This window comes from Petromyzon marinus, chromosome 29 (genome assembly GCF_048934315.1).
Source record: "Petromyzon marinus isolate PM22_M1 ecotype Great Lakes invasive population chromosome 29, UKy_Petmar_22M1.pri1.0, whole genome shotgun sequence".
NCBI classification, from domain to species: domain Eukaryota; kingdom Metazoa; phylum Chordata; class Hyperoartia; order Petromyzontiformes; family Petromyzontidae; genus Petromyzon; species Petromyzon marinus.
Genome location: NC_133695.1, coordinates 13,385,879 through 13,405,184, shown reverse-complemented (window position 1 = coordinate 13,405,184; position 19,306 = coordinate 13,385,879). Strand labels below are relative to the sequence as shown.

Genomic DNA, 19,306 nt, shown 5'->3' with positions numbered 1-19,306 from the left:
ATTTTAAGAATATAATTGTTATAACAACACTAATTTTGATTAATTTTCATTATTAACTATTTGATTATTTAAATTTACTAAGGTCACATTTTATTTAGTCCATGAAGGAGCATTTTGCTTCTCCATGGGGGAATGGAGAAGCATACATTTTGTAATTTTTTTGAATGATTGTTATTAAACATTGAGATTCTAATGATTCTACCAGGGCTTTTCATTCTGTGAAATGAATGTGATTATCATAATTGTACTCTCCATTTTTCTTCGTTCTACTACAAAGTTTCAAGTATTTTTATAGTTATAATTACTTTTTAATATTTTATAATTATAAGATAATTTCAATATAATATTCTGAACATCTGCAGTTTTAGTTAGACGTTGAATATTTTCAAGTGAGTTGTATGCTAAATTTCAGCTTTCCAACGCCTCCTACAACATCAGAGTGCAGCGCCACATTAAATACGCACTACAATGACAATAGTTTAAAGTGATTTGAAGCATGTTATATTTTCAAAATGGAAATATGGTTGGGGGGGGGCAGAGCTTTGTGACGTCATATTTGAGGGGGGTCTGACTTTTTGTGACGCCGTGTGACGAGGGGGGGAAGAGGGGGTAAAAAATCGGCCAAAATCGCGTGACATAATTTATGGACGGCCCCAAACTTTGCTTTTGTGGCCAGGACTTTACGTGAAGGAATGACACAAATGCACACGTTTTATCATTGAAAATAGGTAAATATCAAAATATCACTGTCCTGGTCACAAAAGAAAAGTTAGTGGGGAATAATAGCCATTTTCTGTACTTTTGAGGCATAAGCAATTCGAAAATAACACTTACTACCCAGGAACATTTTTTTTTGTTTTGTTACACAGTGTTATAATGTAGCTATTGTCTTTTTTTTTATCACCAAGCATGTGTGGGTTAATGCAGAATCGACGCCTTGCAGTAGGTGTCTATTTGGTGTTCAAACATCTTAACACCTCCCGTATTAATGCTGGATTAGGGTAAAGCAAATGTTTTCTTCTCATAATTTTGATGTTGGCAAACGGGTCCCCTAGACAGCACTCTCTGTTCGCACGCTCTTGGAGAGAGAGAGGGAGGGAGATAGATTCGGAGGAGCGGGAAACCACAGACAAGTGGGAAGACGGCTGGAACTGGTGCCAGTAATTGTTGCAAGCTCTGCAGTCCTACCCCATTGACGAGTGTTTATCCGGAGTCACTGGACGAAAACCCCTGCGTGCAAAGGGGGGGGGGGGGGTAGCACTCAATCCCCGTAAATATGGAATACAAATGGAAATTAAGAATAAACTATTGCATGTATATGATGATTTCTTAAATGCCAAAGGAACTCAAAGTGTCTTACGTCTCATCTCATCCGTAGGGCACCGTTAGTGGCAGCTGTCCCTGTGCAGCACTCGGTGACTTTGCACCGGACTGCCAGTGGGCATCAGTCTGCCAGTAGGGGGCATTGTTTTCTGTGTAATCCTAATTGGGTAATTTGTCAGTATATATTTTTTTACCCAATGGCCTGCTCAATCTACTTGCTGTGCTGCCATCATATCCTGGAGATGGCGACCTCAATACCACGGGTTAGTGAGGGGGTTTCACTGATGTGTGTGTGACCACCAACCCTCCCTACCTCCACAGTTCTGGGTTGCAGGTCGTCATTTGCAGCAGAGCTGCTGGCCATGTACATCGTGAAGTTGTGCATCTCTTTGTTGTGCATCTGCGACTGGCGTGTGTGTGTGCATGCGCCAGGCAGTGTCGCAGTTAGTGCACTGTACTTTAAACCTGGCGACCCACCGAGTTTGAATCCCGTTCACGGCCAACGTCAGTGACGATTATCTGAACCGGTCCTGGGCCTCCCCTAAGTCAATTCAGCCTCAAAGGAGCACCCGGTGCGGTGTATTAATAACATAGTCACTGGCGGAGACAAAAGGCGGCCGGGCGTGTTGCTGACCACCCACCCACCCCCTCGTGCTGGCCTTCACGGGTGCTACGCGTGGGGTTCTCTGCCTTTGATCACCAGGTAAGGTCGTGCAACTGCCCTTGGCGCCCAGGTCGGCCGCGGTGGTCCGCCAAGCCCAGAACGCGCTCACACCGGGCCCGTCCTCGCCGAGTCCACCGCCTCCATGCGCCGCCCTGCGCCGACCAAAAACCGTGAGTCGCCAGCAGCAACAGCCGCAGTCGGCGGGCGCAGCCATTTCAAGAGGACCATGGGTCCATGAGTCCTCTGTAAAGAAGCAGAAGGCTCGTTGTCTTGCTGGTTATCTTTAGAAATGAATATGTGGCTGTAGGAACCATCCTGTAGCAAACATTCTGACAACCGAATTTGTTCAGCTTTTAGAAAATAGTGTGATGCTGTTTGTCGACTGGATGATATCCCCCCCGTAGATAGTAAGTCTGAACGTTTGTTATCGCGCACTCGTATGAGTTCAGCCCATCATGAATGCGCCAAGCTGATCACACAAAGTAGGCTCTTTGTAATAACGACACTGTTTTAAGTATGTTGCGAAACTGACTTAGACTCGGGAATAGACCCCGAACATCAGCCACCGGGAGCTCGTTCCAGGAGCCGGAGACCCCCAATCTGCGCTGGGGTCATAGCACGCGAGGTCTGTTCGCAGGTCCAGCAGATCACCGTGTGCCACGGATCGTAGATGCCGTCTACGATGCGAGCGAGACTGCTACAGAATTTTTATCAACCAGGTGGCCGGGCATGGTTTTAGCCACCCATCCTCTTGTGTGCCGTGCCGGATTTCATAGGTGCTCGTTTAACAACATTTGCCACAACAGTCAAAGGTTATACAGGAGATCTTTGTCTTTTGCAGGCTTCAGCGAGATTGAGGGGAAGAAGAGATCCTCTGGTGAAAGATCTCGACCACACACTTTCCTTACCTTAACTCACTCTTAGAACATCACATCCACAGATCATCATAACATGCATTGTGTCTTTAGAACATCCCGGGACACGATGTAGGTGTGTATCAATTAAATAACAGATGCTTATATTGTATGGGTTGCTTCTTCAACTTTAGAGTGTTTGGCTGCTATACATTTCCACGTGATAAGCCACTTCGTTGAGCTATCATTTGAGGCCAGGTCGCTTCTGAAAAAGAGCTAAATAGCTCAGTGAGCCTTATCTGGTAAAATAAAAAAATAGTTTTAAATAGTTTATAGTTGTAACTAATGGGTGAATTACTTAGAGATTTATATTTTAATATAAAGTGGTATGCTCAGTGTTTGGGCTTGTTCTGCATGTTGTTTGATGTCATGGACATGTGCCATAGTTACGCCTTACAAGCACAATTATTTTGCCATAAATGATATGCACTGTACTGTACTCAAGGCAATATATGATTACTCTCATGTGTCAGTTGTACAGTTATGGAATTGGCCTTGTGTTATTTAACATTTAACACGTTTAAGAATTTAAAACATTTAACAAATTCATAATGTACGTGGCATCATGATTATTATTCACTTGACATGTAATAAGCATCGGCTGTTTTAAGTGGTATTTCAAATCGGGGTTTTACGGTGTCTGTCTTAAGCAGTAGAATTATGTTGGATTTTTGTTCTCACTTGGAGTCTTATCTCAGGTCGCCACCTTCTCCACTGTAGACCAAACCCAGACATACCTCGGAGTCAGCACTAGGTCTGTTATCTAAATTGTGTAGCTTACCATAATAAAGTTCAACACAATATCGGTACCAGATCTTGGAACAAATAATTCCTGCCACCTGAACACAGATCGTGCCATCCACAACCGATGGGAATTCTGAGAAAATATTGGGGCAATTTAATGACGTTGTGGCTAAACTTGCCATGGACTAATTTTAATATCGGAATTGTACTATATCTCTCAATGTTAAGAGTGTATCCTGATGACGAGCTCTTGTGTTGCGATCGAAACGTCGTCGTTTTTTGTTATTTTCTTTGAACCTATCTACGTGACTTTACCGAAAGACACAAAGAATAGTGTATGTGTTCACATACCATTGATGCTATGAGGTTTGTGGTGCCTTTTGAATACGTAACGTAACGAAAAGCAACATGTGAATGTGTATCGATAAAAAAATATCTAGTGTCCAGGTATATTACCAGCTGGGCGTGGATCAGTCGTGGAAATTCCACATTCATATGGCAAGGACGAAGATATCAAAAATAGTTCACACACCTTTGCGGCTAAGTGCAAGTGCATTAATAAAAGAATAACCTCTGGTATATGCCTGCAAGTGTATTTTGCTCGACCCCTCTACTGTACACCCATGATATTTTTAGCTCGGGAAAAAAATAGAGCAATCGGGTTTCGGTTTCTGTGAAATTAAACTCATGCCAGCAAGCCCTGCATGGCTAGAGGGCAGGGCCTCAATGTGAGCCCCTCAGTTCAACACATGTGCTCAGCACATGGCCCGAGCTGGCAAGTGGCATCCACCACCAACCTCCTCATCCCAGGGCCGTGTTATTCAATAGGCCAGAGTAGACACTGTGCCTAGGGCGTACGAAAACTAAAGGGCCTACGAAAAAAAAGCGTTGACCATGTTATTTTGTTGTTTATATGATAAAAAAAATACATAACAAAGATATGTTCTTGAATATATTGCCATAGAAAAGATAGGCAAAGTGTAGATGCAAAGAGGCCGTCATGTCAATGTTTTTTCATAAGATGAGAGAAAACACCGGAGATGAACTTTTTCGAGATTTTTTTATGGCAAAATTAGCAACATCTTCAAATGGTGGTGTTTGCACAATCTCATTCTCAATAGAAAGTAGCAAGGGAAGACAAGGCGGCGTTGGTGTGCTATGGACGAAGTACGCGTGGATCAAGCGGAGTGAGAGTGGTGGTAGTAGTAACACGGGCAGCAGCAGTACCATCTAGAGTTATCACTGAAGGCCTACGAAAGTACCTAGGGCCTCCAAGACACATTCATCCGGCCCTGACTCATCCCCCCTCTGTTGGGGATCACCAGCCGGATCCTGTGACCCTTGCACTCCTCTCTCCAAAGAACAACAGTGGTCTCTTGGAAATCATCAAGAGAGTTATTGCAGGAACTATAAGGAACACATGATTAAGGTGGCTTTTCCCCCGTAATCTGTCCACACACAAAAAGTAAAAGTACGTTTACACATTTCATCAGCGACACGGCCCAAATTAGACGACAATACGCCTCCATGTCCGTTTCTCGACGTAAAAAAATGTTTGACATCGCATCAGCCACACGGCCTTCTGGGACTGCAGAATTTCACTTCAGCGCAAGAAAAAACTCTGGACTAGTTTCAACACTCAGTGTCCCCATCAGCAGCGTCAGGCTGGCTTGAACCAATGCTGGTGAACGACCAGATGGATGTTGTTGATGATGAAGTGAATATGGAAACCGGTCCATAGTTTTAATTTCCGCGTTACTGAGTCAATACTCAGTAACGATCTGCCACACAGCCCAGAAGGAAGCCGCGTGTGTGGCTGAGGGAATGTGTAAAAAAAAACTTGTATATATAGATGTCCAGTAAAGGGCACGGAGTCAGAAAAAAACGACGGGAGTGCAAAGTATAGGAAAGGTCAGCAAATAGCTAAAAATAAAAAAAAGTTTATTCGTTCAAATTGCATAAGTACGTCCATTCCCAAGCTTGGCTAAGGCAGAGAGCAAAAAACAGTCAGACGAGGGCTGAACGATTTGGGGAAAATATCTAATTGCGATTTTTCTGACAGATATTGCGACTTGATTTGTGATTTAAAAAAATTCAGTCAAGCTTCAGTTCAATATTCACTGTGTAATAGATTTAAAACATGTGATGGAGTATTACCACGTGATACCATAAAAATATGAACTGCTATATATTCTAATGCAAGGATGAGGACTTAAAAGATCTTAATTGCTTCCAACATGTATTTATTAAAATATTTTAATTGAAATGGAACAATCAAACATAGAACAATTGTTAGGTTAAATAAAGTTATAGTAATACAAATAAAACAATTCCAATAGGAAAGCAATCGAATAGAACCAAAGAGTAAGCAATCGAACTTTTAAAATCGAAAAAATAGCTGCCTTTGCGATTATCAAATCGCATTGTTTCAAATTGCGATTTCGACTTGAAATCGATTAATCGTTCAGCCCTATCTCAGACCACACCAATGCAGCACCACAGTCCCTCAATAAACTTGTACACTTGTACAGTACATTAACTTTGAACTTGTGGATGCGCGGGTGTTTAAACGATCGATAGAGCTGCTTGAAGCGTGCGAGCATCGTCATTGTCTCCTCGGTTCCACTCGAATCCCGCCTCCCTTTGCCCATGTGTGGCCATTCCACGCCCACCCTCCCCCATCTCCTCCTCCCGTTTGCCGAGGCTGCCGCCGTGTGAGCCGACTCGCTCTCCCCTGTGCGCTCCGTCTCCTCGCTCACCCCGAGTCCTCCTCTCGCTCTCCCCTCGCTCTCCCCTCGCCATCCCCTTGCACTCCACGATGCCTGCCTCGCGGTCCCTGCCCGCGTGGGGCCCGCGCCCCCTGCTGCTGCTGCTGCCCTTGCTGCTGCTGAGCCCGTGGGTGTCGCGGCCCGCCTGGTGCTACTTCTCGGAGGAGCGGCTCGCGGACGAGGGCCCCGCGCGGAGCCCCACGCTCACCGTGGCGCTGCTGGCGCGCAACGCGGCCCACTCGCTGCCGTACGCGCTCCTTGGCATCGAGAGGATGGCGCACCCGCGGGACCGCACGGCGCTCTGGTGGGAGCCCCCCTGACCCACTCTCATTCACTCTCACACTCACCTACTCTCACCCACTCTCACATGCACTCTCATCCACACTCGGACTCTCCATTCACCCTGACTCTCAGTGACCTCTCACATCCTCACTAATTTCTGGTGACATTCTGCCCACGCAAGGCTCACAACCTGTTTCATCACTTGGCTGACATCACCACAATCATCACCACCGTTAACCACCACCCTCATCACCACCACCACCCTCATCACCACCATTAACCACGACCCATATCACCACCACCCTAATCACCACCACCCCCCTTATCACCAGCACCACCACACGATCTGCTGCCATTATCTGCTGAACACTCCCCGCGATGCTTCGACCTGCCCAATCTCTCGACTCTTTAACCCCGTGAGCAGCGAGGACTGCTGACATCACTCATAGTGACGAGCTAACGCACTTTGTTAAGCTTTGAAAGACGAGTCCCTTAAAACGCAAGGTAATTAAAACAAAATACTGTAATTATAAATTAACCAACCCGCATATAAAACAGTGCAGTCAGAGCGAACGGGATTTCCTGCTTCTGTAATGAGCATTCCGGCATTGCTGCCCATCTCCCGTTTTCAGTCCTGAGTCCGTGGTGTAAATTCCACATTCCTAGACGAGTGGGGGCGAGTCTCGCTGCAGGACAACCACTGGTGGCTTCCCCAACAGAGCGGTATACATTTTATCGACCCCCCGGAGGCATGATGGGCTGAGTCAACACCCTCCACCCCAGTGAGGACTCGAACTTGCGAGCCGCTCGCACTACCGCCGGGGCACAACGTAGCCGTCTCCAAGAGCAGCCCATTCAAGAGCTCCGTCACACTTGTAATTAACAAACCCTCCCTCTCTTATTGCGTGACCTACACGAAGCAGAACGCAGCTCACTCACTGCTTCCGAGTCATGGACGAGAGAGGAGGATGCACTCTTAGATAAAGGGGAGAGGCGACCTCCCCTGTGCGCTGGTGCTGAACAATCACCCGCTGTGCCACCCGCCTCTTCTTGCCACTTTGACATCAACTCCCAACTCTGCCAATACCTTAAGCCCAGTGTTCTTCACTCATTTTCAGGGTGGGGGGTGGGCACTTTTGCTGAAAAGACATCGTTAGTGTGTGAGGGCCGTCACACACGTGAAACCATTGTGTTTGAAAGCAGCACAATGATGATGATTATGGGGGATGTTTTCACTATTTGTGTATTTTTCTTTATTAAAGCTTTCGTGACTGCAGGGATTCATAGCCTTGGTTATTTAGGTAAAGTCACGTAGAAGGGAAACAATAAAATAATAAAAATATAAAACAATAAAATTGTCACGACGTTTTGACTGCAACACAAGCAATCAGTAACAGTTCTATTTCCGATGGTCTGAAATCCGTTTTAGCTAAAGGGCTAAACTTTGTCACACCTAAACACATACCAGTTAATGATATCATTGCCCAAGTAGACGTGGCTCTCAAGGGCCTGGGTCACATCGCTGCAGACGTAGCAAGAGCTGAAATCGCTGCAACCCTTAAAAACGCTAAGATGCCAGCTAGCAACCTCAACAAAGATGAGCGTTTTGAATTATATAAATTAAAAAAGAGGGATGACGTCATCCTCTCAGCCGACAAGGGCAATGCCACTGTCATCATGGATAAAATAGAATATAACAACAAAATTCAAGAATTACTCAACGATGGCAGCTATACAAAAATAAAAAGAGATCCCACCAACAGCCTCGTCATGAAAACCAACAAAATCATTTCTGATTCAACCGCATTAATTGATCAAACCAAACAGTTCTCGTTGAAACCTTCTGCTGCCAGGCCACCAAGATAATACGGCTTACCAAAAATACATAAAGTAGATACACCCCTTCGTCCCATCGTCTCTACTATCAACTCCCCCACCTACAAACTGGCTTGATTTCTGTCTGAAATCCTGCGGCCTTTCACTGGAAAAACCACCTCTGCAGTACAAAATTCTACTCACCTGGTATCGACAATCAAGGGTATTTCCCTGTCCCCAGACGACCTGCTTGTCAGTTTTGATGTAGTTTCCTTATTCACCAAAGTTCCTGTACCTGACACCATCGCAATCATTGAAGACTTGCTTCATCAAGGACTAAACACTGAGGTACCCCCCCTGGTAAGACACTGCTTAACCAATACATACTTCACTTGGAATGGAACTTTCTACAAACAAACTGAGGGCACCCCAATGGGCTCCCCCCTATCTCCGGTTGTAGCCAACATTTTCATGGAGAAATTTGAGACTGACGCCATCCAGACTGCCACTCTGCGCCCAACCTTATGGAAGAGGTACGTGGGTGACACTTTTGTCATCTGGCCACATGGCCGGCCTGCTCTAGACCAATTCTAAGACCACATCAATTCCATACACCCAGCCATCAGATTTACCATGGAAATCGAAAAAGATGGCCAGCTACATTTCGATTTAAAGCTTTCGTGACTGCAATGATTCATCTTCTTTATTATTATTTTATTCTCATTCTACGTGACTTTACCGAAAGAACCAAAGAAGATGGCAAGCTACCTTTTTTGGATGTCCTAATAAAAAAGAGACCTGATGATTCAATGAGCCACTCTGTCTACAGGAAAGCTACCCATATGGATGGTTACCTGAAACCGGATTCCCACCACCATCCATCCCAGAAGAATTCCCTCATCAAGATTCTGCACCATAGAGCCCAATGCATATCCGACCAGGAACACATAGCCAGTGAACTCAAGCACGTACACCAAGCTCTTAAGGCTAATGGTTATTCCGACTATACAATCCGCAAAGCTATCACTCAAACCATGAAGAAGGACCCTCTTGAGGAGCCTTTCAAAACCATCACTTTACCCTACATTGCGGGGATCACAAAAAAGATCTCCAAAATCTTGAATAAACACAAGATCCAGGTCCGTTTCAACACATTACATAAAATCCGTGATCTGGTTCCGTCTGTAAAAGATGTGATTCCGGACATACAATACCCTGGTGTCTACAAACTAAGTTGCCTCTGTGGTAGTAGTTACATTGGAGAAACCAAACGCCATGTCTCGGACCGCATTCGTGAACACAAAGCAGACCTTAAACACGGTAGGACCAACACCTCGGCCGTGGCAGATCATTGTTATAATTCAGTAGGCTCACATGACATTGATTTTTCCAAGACAGAGGTTCTTTGTAAGCCATCTGGCTACCATGAGAGATTTGTTCATGAGGCTATCCACATATACAAGCACAGAGACAATTTCAACCGAGAAGATGGATTCTGGCTTAGCAATCATTGGAAAGATTTGATAAACCATTTCAGGTCTTAATTGATTGTTCACGCTTACAGTGGCTTTCAGACAGCATACATAAATTTTTCGTCTCCCCCCTCCTCTTTTCAGAACATAGATGGACTAGTCCTTCTAAATAAACTGCCAAATCGCTGCGCGTGGCGCTGACGCTTTTTATAAATAAATAAATACACCGTTTGGAAATAAATATATTAATGCAAACCGACACACCTGATGACGACCGTTTGTCTTATGGTCGAAACGTCGTGAGAATTTTTATTGTTTTATATATATTTTATTATTTTATTGTTTCCCTTCAACGTGACTTTACCGAAAGAGCTAAGAATATGAATTACTGCAGTCACGAAAGCTTTAAATCAAAAATAGATGGACTCGTCCATCTGAACAAACTGTCAAATCGCTATCCGTGGTGCTAACGTTAATTAACCGCCACTTTTTTCAAATTTTCTTGTTGTGGTTTTCACACCTGATGATGATTGCTTGTGTTGCAGTCGAAACGTCGTGATAATTTTATTGTTTTATATTTTTTTATTTTATTGTTTTCTTTCTACGTGACTTTACCGAAAGAAGCAAGAATATTTGTGTATTGTTTTAACTATTTGTGTATTGTTGGGGGCGGCACATCAGCGGCCACACGAGAAGGCTACCAGGGCCAGCGGTGTGGCCTTGCAATGAAGAACTACTGCAATATTTCCCTCACTGATGAACCCCATGCCCTCAGTAATCAAAACCATATTGTAAGATGCACCCATAAATGTTGAGTTAATTTTGTTCATGAGTGGATGCTGGGGGAAGGCACACGTGTCTTGTAACGAGAAAAATGCGGTGCAATGGGAACCATCCGTCTGTCTTCCACAAAAAGGTTATGAATGCGCTGCTTTATAATGAGAGAGATGGCTTCCAGAATGACTGGTGCGGTGTCGTCTGTCATGTAAAGGTGTCATCAGGATAGTTTTCATTACCACGTCTTGGGGTACCACTTTAATGAACTTGCTGTTTTCTGTAAATCCTTAATAGTTAACATGTGCACTTCTACTGAAGCGTTTGTGAATACTGGATCATATCTACGATAGTTATCGTGACGCTCCTGCTAAAGACAGATGGGTAGACGGACGGGCAGGAGCTGATGCATTCATGTCTTCAACCTGAGTTCGGTAAGCCTTAACAAGGAATGGCAGCGGCGAGAGATTCCTGTTGCACGTCGGAACATCTGTGGTGATCTAGCAGAGCGCTGCAGTTGCCACGTGGGCGGACATCACGAAACGTGGCCTTGAGCAGCGCCTACGAGGGGCCATCACGCACAAAGCTTCAACAGTGGCACGCTGAATGTAGGTCTGCGAAACGTACTTTGGTCTACGCCAACGTAAGGGAGGGAATGCATCTGCCATGAGCACAGAACGATGAAATCGGCTCGTGTGCAGGAGCGTGATGGATTGCTGCATCGCGAGAGAAGGCGATGGCCTGGAAGGGACTTAAACTATCTGTAAAAATCAAACTATAAACTGCTTTTATTTGATCAGGTAAGGCCCACTGAGCTATACAGACCTGGCCACAAATTACATGAACTCCCATCTCTTCCAATACCTTAACCCAGTGTTCTTCACAAATTTTCAGAGTGGAGGCCACTTTCGCCGATAAGACATCATCAGTGTGTGGATCGCCACGCATTTGAAACCATTGGGGATTTGACAGCACGATGATGATGGGGGGTGTTTTGACCATTTGTGTATTGTCGGGGGCTGCACCAGGGGCCGCCAGTGGCCCGAGGGCCTTGCAATGAAGAACACTGTCCTACACAGTTCTATCCCTTAACCTGTCTCATCCCCAGGAAATGTTTACAGCATGTTCAACGTTGAGCACAACTCCTCGTCTCACTGGAAGATAATCGCGTTACTGTGGTGTTTCACTCTTCTTATCCGTGCATTGATGGACAGTGGAATCGGCAGATAGCAGGATGGATTACCGATTGATTGGTTCCCGTGGATAACAGGAGTTACTGATAAGATAGCGAGTAAGAGAGGGTCGTGTTTACCATTATTTGTGAAAGTAGTTTCCCTCCTTCCAGCAATCAGACCGCTCCCAGTCATCGTAGAGCCATGTGTGGTGTGCACAATCACACACGTTGCAAGGTTTCCGCTTGGACGTTTTCCAGAGGCCGTGCTGTAAGATCTGGTGTCCACCGTGCCTGTCCTGCACATGCTGGCTCTGCAGTATGGTGGCCATTATTTTGTAATATTAATAACACTATGCTACACAAAAGACGCACAATATAACTGCTTTTGGCCACATGCCAACGCGGATAAAAGTACTGGCACATTACTTGATTCGGGATTACACACACTGCAGCAACATCACCCATTGCTTCAATACCCTTTGGTGTGACCCTCCTGAAAGGGAGTCGCGAGACTCAGTGGGTCCGACCTGGGTGAACACGAGCAACGCGTTGAAGCTCCATGAACGCATACACTTTGTGTAATTTCGAGATATTACTACTATAGTAATTTTATGGGCAGGAATGACCTCGGCATGAGTTTGCATCAGTCACGAACCCCCTAACGGAGGAGGCCCTTGCCCATAAACAGCTGGCCGGTGGCAGATTGGCCTCACACTGGTGCGGGGAGGCTTGTGAGTGGTGGTTCTGCGTCTGAAGCGACTGTACGGCTCGACGCACATAACACAAAGGGGTGGCCCCAATTGAGACACTGGAGACGCCACGACTGCAATGCCACGTCTCCCACCCATCCTTAGACTTCCTCTGTCCTAGAACATCATCGTCATGGTCAGCCGTGTTCAATCCACTACTGTATGATGCCCCCCACGTTGTGTAGTAATCAGCAGTTGTAGTAACCGTGATAACACTGCACGCCGTCTGCTTCATCAGTGAAAGTTTGAGGTCCTGTGGCATCATTCCAAAGAGTAGGCCAATCATGTGCCACCGCCGCTGCCGTCGGGGTCCATATTTGTCAAATTCGAGGTTTACACCGCAAGTGACTGAATTACACGGCAGAAATCGTCACCCCCAGCTGGCAGACTCATGCCCAGGTCCAGGGGCGCAACGACCGATTTAAACGGGGAGGGGGGGGGGGTGTGCAAGATCCGACTTTGCACCCCCCCCCTTTCTCCCAACTCACTTTTACTGAAATAGCTACGGATGGTTTTTCAACATGTATACAATAATATGTTAGGCTATAACTATACTCTTTATATTGTACATCACGGGACATCCTTTGCCAGTACCAAAATATGACAATAGGTGTTTCCCCTTTTTTCTGGCAACAAAACAGGTGTTAAGATATAGCAATAGGTTTTACCCTTTTAACTGGCACAAAAACTGACACCTTTATTCAAGGCATCATGTTTGCAATAACCACAACACAAGCAGTCAAAATGCAAACAAAAGAGACAACTCTGATAATAATATGCACTGTCCTTGAATTTGATTGGTCCACACCCGAGACAGCTTTTCTTAGAGCCTAGTCTCCACTGGTGTTGGACCAGAAGACGCCAAAAGGCGTACAACTCAAAAACAGCACACTATCAGAGTATTGAGGGCTCGGGGTGAGCATTTACATTATGAGACCTCCTTTACCAGTAACAAGATATAGCAATAGGTTTTACCCTTTTAACTGGCACAAAAAGGTGTTAAGATGTTAAAACACCAAACTGAAACCTTTTACAAGGAATCATGTCTGCATTAACCACAATGCTTGTGGTCATAATGCAAACAAAAAACATACTCTGATAATATATGCATGTCCTTGAAACTGATTGGTCCACACCAGAGACAGCTTTCTTTTGAGCCTCATCTCAAACGGTGTTAGACCAGAAGACACCAAAAGGTGTTCCTTGTAAAAGGTTTAAGTTTGGTGTTTTAACATCTTAACACCTGTTTTGTTGCCGGAAAAAAGGGGAAAACCCGATTATTATTTGTTTTTTATTGTTTTAGTAGCAGCACGTATTTGTTTAAAGGAGGACAGTCTCACAGTGACAGTGATTAATGAAAATGATTTGAAGGTACAATACTCAAAATTAAGTTACCGTGCGTCTTGATTTCATGCCGGCTCATCACTCTAGGATTCCCTCAAAGGGGGTGGATCGCGCAACTTTACGCTGCGCTAATGATACGATAGCCAGATGCCTTAGTCGGGGCTCGGTCCATGGTAGACCGGAGCTAATTTTTAATAAATATTTCTAAGATAAATTTAGTTCACATGTTGTTGATTCGGGGACCCTTTGTGGCCGACTTGGCCCCTATGCTTCGCATAACGGCTGCCACGTACCCCAACACCCAACCATAGTTTCGCCCCTGACCCGGTCACTCTTGCCCATGAGACTTTAGTAATACCTTGATATACGAAGTGTACGTGTTCCTAGACTTTGTTCGTGTTTTGAAACTTGGAATGTATAATAACCTACAGCATTCGTCCTGTGAGGATGCGTTTCCAGCATTTGTAACTGTTTCATACTATGAACACTTCATAGCTTACCATTCATTTTGCAAACAAAGACAATATATATTGGACATAATATATTTTATATTTTACAGTATTACAATTATAAACTGACACACAATAAAAAGTGAAGAAACGTTATTCTTATATATAGTACTATTTAGTGAGTTCGGTGTTAGTTATTGTTTAACTTTTTTCCATTAAAATCAAAGTGCTTGATACTTAAACTTCGTATATAAATTATTCGCATATCGAGGTATTACCATATTCTGGTCTCTTGCGTTTCGCCCTCATTAAACAACATTAACTTATCTCTCCAAGCTGCATCACCTCTGATGATCCTGCGATGCAACAATCCGTCCTGCACCTGCTGCACACTAATCAATCTCATTGCTCCATCTCCTCGTCGAACGCCCTCTCGGAGTCGGAAACCTCTCGGGTTTTGAAGACTCGGCAAGGCCTGCGTGGGTAAACAAACGTAAATGAAAAGAAATAACTACAGTAGTTGACCAGACTTGCTTCGAGCTGGCCTGACCCAGCTGATGAAACATTGAATGTCGAAACCTGTCCAGAGTTTGCTTATCTTGAACCAATGCTGCTGGTACTGTGCACTCCCAGAAGGAGGCTGTGTGGCTGATGGGATGTGTAGGGGACAGATGTGTATCCGCAGGAGGCTTACTGTCTGCTCGTTAACACTCTGCGAAGGCCCGCAAGGGATTCTCGCTCGCCTGTTGAGGCAGGGTGCGTGGTCTCCACCCCCGCAGGATCGCCACCGACCACAACGTGGACAACACGACGGCCATGCTGGAGGAGTGGCTGTCGGCCGTGGGCCACACATACCACCACGTGGCGTGGACGCACAAGGACCAGCCCAGGTGCGTGCGTACGTGCGTGCGCACGGGAGAGACGGGTGATTGAGGTTTCTGCTCACCCGGGCTTGACCCCTAGCTGGGCGGCGGTGATTATGCTGCACGCGGCCTGTCGGCCAAGTGCAGTGTAGGCAGCAGAGGGTTGCTACATCGCTGCACAGATTCTGCAAGACTCCCCTCCTGTGTGCATTGAAGTGATACCATACTCTGACTCGGTACCATCTGTTCCATCTGTATGAGATCGAGTGTTTCTCCCTCGCACGCGTGGGTTTTCTCTGGGCGCTCCAGTTTTGTCCCACATGTAAGCACTCGTTACTTGCACCGATGAAGACAAAATATTAAGAGGACCGCAGAACTTGCCAATTGTTGGCGCCGGCTCACAGCGTCTGTGGTTCCTCCTCGCTCCTCTGAGTCGTTCTGTCTCATTCTTTGAGGGTACATTGCAAGTTGACGTAATTATTGCCCGTAAAATAAGAAATAATTCCATCACAGAATGATTCACAATTCCGATCATTCCATTGGTTGCCGATTGATTGTTCTCACGACTCGAATAGTGCCCCAATTGCCAATTCTAATAAAAAACCCTTTTGGCTGACTGATTGAGAATTCTAATCATGATGGTGGCGGTGGTGAGCGTCCGGCGTGTTGATGTTGGCACGTGCCCTCAGGTTTTACGCAGACGAGATCGGCCCGCGGCACTGGCCATCCTCGCGCTACGACCACGTCATGCGGCTACGGCAAATGGCGCTGATGCACGCCCGCAATCGCTGGTCCGACTTCATCTTTGTGAGTGCCCCCCCCTCCCCCGTATCACGGGCGGCTTCTACCATGTGTAGACGCGGTCACCCGCGCTCAACCGGGCCTTGATAAGTACAGGACTAGGACGGTGAGCGGCGCGTAGCCCACACTCGATGAAGCCTTGTCGTGTGTGGCGTTCCGTAGGGCTGTGTACAGAAAAGACAAAAGGTCTCCCATACAGTATGCCCTTCAACAGACTCTCTGGGAAAGTGCTGTTAGCGAGCATCTATGATAGCTCTGCACCTCTGGTTAGCACGGTTGCCTGCGTACGATGCAAAATAAGTTTAACATATGTACATACAAAGCTGGTACGGCATATGAGGGGGTGAGGGCCAGCACCACGCCCGGCCACCTTCGTCTCCTCGATGCTGATGTTTTTACACACTGCACCAGGCACTTGTTTAAGGTTGAGTTTACCTAAGGGAGGCCCAGGACAAGTTCAAGTATTTGCTGCCACTGTGATGATCGTGAGCGGGGATTGAACTCGCAGTGCAGCGCAGCGCACTGATCACTGTGCCACGCAACCTGTGCCGGCACGTGTCACACTGATTTCTGCATGAATGAATTTGATTCAGAATTTTTTTTTATTTGCGCTGGTGGACTTGCGTTTTATGACCATTCAGCACGTGCGTGCATTGCTTCTGCACGTGAGCGCAAGCCGTTGTTCGTGTTTACGTTGGTGGCTTTCTGCGCAGAGTTTAGAAAGGTCGTAAACTTTGCCCGTATTTGTTTGCAAAGTGTACAACTGTGCAATTCGACTGTATAGGCACTGTTCAGCAGTCATACACGCAGGGCTGTCTGCAAACCTCAGAATATTCGCTCCTCAGTAACTCACTGCGTGAAGTAACATGTGAACGTATTGGCGTGATGCCGGTGGTGGTGCACAGTATATATATTTAAAAAAGCACATTTATCGCAATCATTCTTTTTTTTTCCAAAAATTCACAACCCCGGTCAGAAAATCTTGCGGGGTGGTGGTGGTGCGTCAAAATCAGTTCTTGTGATGCCGAAGCAGTCGGAAGATGAATGTTTACATGAGCGGCTGAACACAAAACGTCACAGTCTATTGGCGAATAGCAGCACCCAGCCTGATAACGATTGGCTGCTCCGTGTTCCAAAGGCAGATTTGACCCATCGTGCCCTAGACTTGGCCGGACGGTTCCTCGATTCATTTCCGGAATAATTTCTTGGTGGATGGTGGCATCAAAAGATAATGACTCGTGGTGTCACTGCATGTTCGAAAGGCAAAGCCGCTACTGAATCTAAGATAACTTCTGATGGAGAGTCCTGCAGCTCACTCAAGGGCAACAGTGACATTGTGAGGCTGTTAAAGGTGGCCATGTGTAGTGCTGGCCACCCACCCCCTCGTGTGCCCGTGCCAGCCTTTATAGGTGCTCGCTAACAGCACTTCCCCCAAAAGGGTATTAAGGCTATACGGGGGATATTTGTATTGTCGTGAGGCTGTACGAGTCGCGTTGCTGTTGCCCGTGCGTCCGGTGCATGTGCGCGTAGTTTGTGGATGCAGACAACGTGATCGTGGACTCGCAAATCATCTCCTTCCTGATCAGCCAGAACCGCACGATCGTCGCCCCCATGATGGAGTCTCGGTCTGCCTACTCCAACTTCTGGTGTGGCATCACTACCCAGGTACCACACACACACATTCGCGGGCCTGCGTACATATGTATAGGAGTAGTGGGATGACGTCATGTCATCTGTAGAGGAGTGGGATGACGTGATGTGATGACGTCATGTCATCCAGGCGGCAGGGTACTTAAGGGGGACCCCGGGACGAGGGTGGGGTCGCCGGAGGGAAAGTGTAGTGTCCGCCATAGAAAGAGGAATGAGAGCCTGCGTGGAAGACATCCCAGCTGCCGCCGAAGAAAGGCTAGAGGGGTAGAGGCCTCACCTCGTCGCCGGGCGGTGATGGGTGAGCCCCCGCCCGGGCCAGACGAGGAAGTAGGCAAGGGAAGCTGTACCGGGGCATAGATAGTTGGAAGCAGTTCCACGTGCAGGCCAGAGTTTTGACACGCACCATAACGGGTGTCGAGTGTAGAGTGTAACCAGTCAGTGAGTGTGCAGTACACAGAGTCGTGTGAAGAGTGTTATTAAACCGGTGTAAGCCCTTACCTGAAGTTCCGTCTCCGTGTGGTTCTACAAGCCTCCTGGTTGTCAAGAATTATTATACAACATTTGGTGTCGGAAGTGGCCATCGAACCTTTGCTGATTAAATTCAAGAAAGCTGGTACCCTTCGCTGGCATGGTGTAAAAGCCGGCAGCGGAGTGCAAGGCCCAACTGGAGGAACGGATGGATGGCGAGGGCTGCACCGGAGCTCTCCCTGCGATGACCCCGGAGTCCGGGGCCACAGTGATGTGCCCTGGTGGGAGGGCAACTGCAGCCTGCGCGGGAGGAGGCTGCGGGCCCAGACTGGCCGCCATCGACATCTGACACCAGTTGTTATGTTGCAAATGACGACTCGGAGGCAGATCTTCTGTGAGGGCTTACGCCAGTTGTTTATTAGGGGCTTACACCGGGTATTTATTAAGATATTAGAATTCTTCCCCAGGGGTAGGGTTCCTACACTAGGTCCTTCACCTGGACCCTCACCCTGTCTGTCCCTTAGCTCGGCTAGCTCCCGGGCTCTCTCCTCTGCGTCAGCCAGGGGATCAGCCAACACCGACCGACCGAGGAGAGCAGCTACTCCTATCGCTACTGCCAGCTTCTCTCCAGACTCCGTGAGCCCTACCCCTGGTTCACTCTTCCACCGTTCACCTTCCCGGGTTCCCACAACGACCCCGCTTTCGTCACGGGCTCCACCTTAAGTACCCTGAGGAGACATGACGTCATCACTCCGCACAGCACGCAGGACGTCACTTCCCATGACGTCATCGCACCGGAAGGCGCGCATGACGTAACGTCCCCGAACTACTCCTCTACACATGCGCGCGCACACACCCCGGGGGGGGCACAATGACGTGGTCCCATCGGTGGCGCGTTCGCCGCTTTGTTGCACAGGTTTGCGGTTTGAACCCGGCAGGCTGCTCTGGTTAATACCGTGAGTGCATTGAATGTGACATACCACGCGCCCTCTGCTTCACAGTGGACTTGGAAGGTGTGCAAGCCACTACACTACTTGTGTGTACATGCACAC

At 46.9% G+C, this 19,306-nt stretch overlaps 2 protein-coding genes across 3 annotated transcripts in view; both read left to right on the top strand.

The window, feature by feature from the left end:
- Window positions 1-4,222, top strand: part of LOC116947118 (uncharacterized) — a 92,480-nt gene extending 88,258 nt beyond the window's left edge. For both annotated transcript variants that reach the window (XM_032962538.2, XM_032962537.2), the window contains exons 47-48: window positions 2,027-2,157; window positions 2,829-4,222. In XM_032962538.2, coding sequence (XP_032818429.2) covers window positions 2,027-2,157; window positions 2,829-2,900 — 203 coding nt within the window. In that variant the 3' untranslated portion in view covers window positions 2,901-4,222. The remainder of the gene's footprint in view (window positions 1-2,026; window positions 2,158-2,828) is intronic.
- A 1,984-nt stretch (window positions 4,223-6,206) lies between these two features.
- Window positions 6,207-19,306, top strand: part of LOC116947119 (procollagen galactosyltransferase 1-like) — a 29,075-nt gene continuing 15,975 nt past the window's right edge. Inside the window, exons 1-4 of the mRNA XM_032962539.2 lie at window positions 6,207-6,717; window positions 15,252-15,362; window positions 16,025-16,142; window positions 17,667-17,801. Of these exons, the coding sequence (XP_032818430.2) occupies window positions 6,464-6,717; window positions 15,252-15,362; window positions 16,025-16,142; window positions 17,667-17,801 (618 nt within the window). The 5' untranslated portion in view covers window positions 6,207-6,463. The remainder of the gene's footprint in view (window positions 6,718-15,251; window positions 15,363-16,024; window positions 16,143-17,666; window positions 17,802-19,306) is intronic.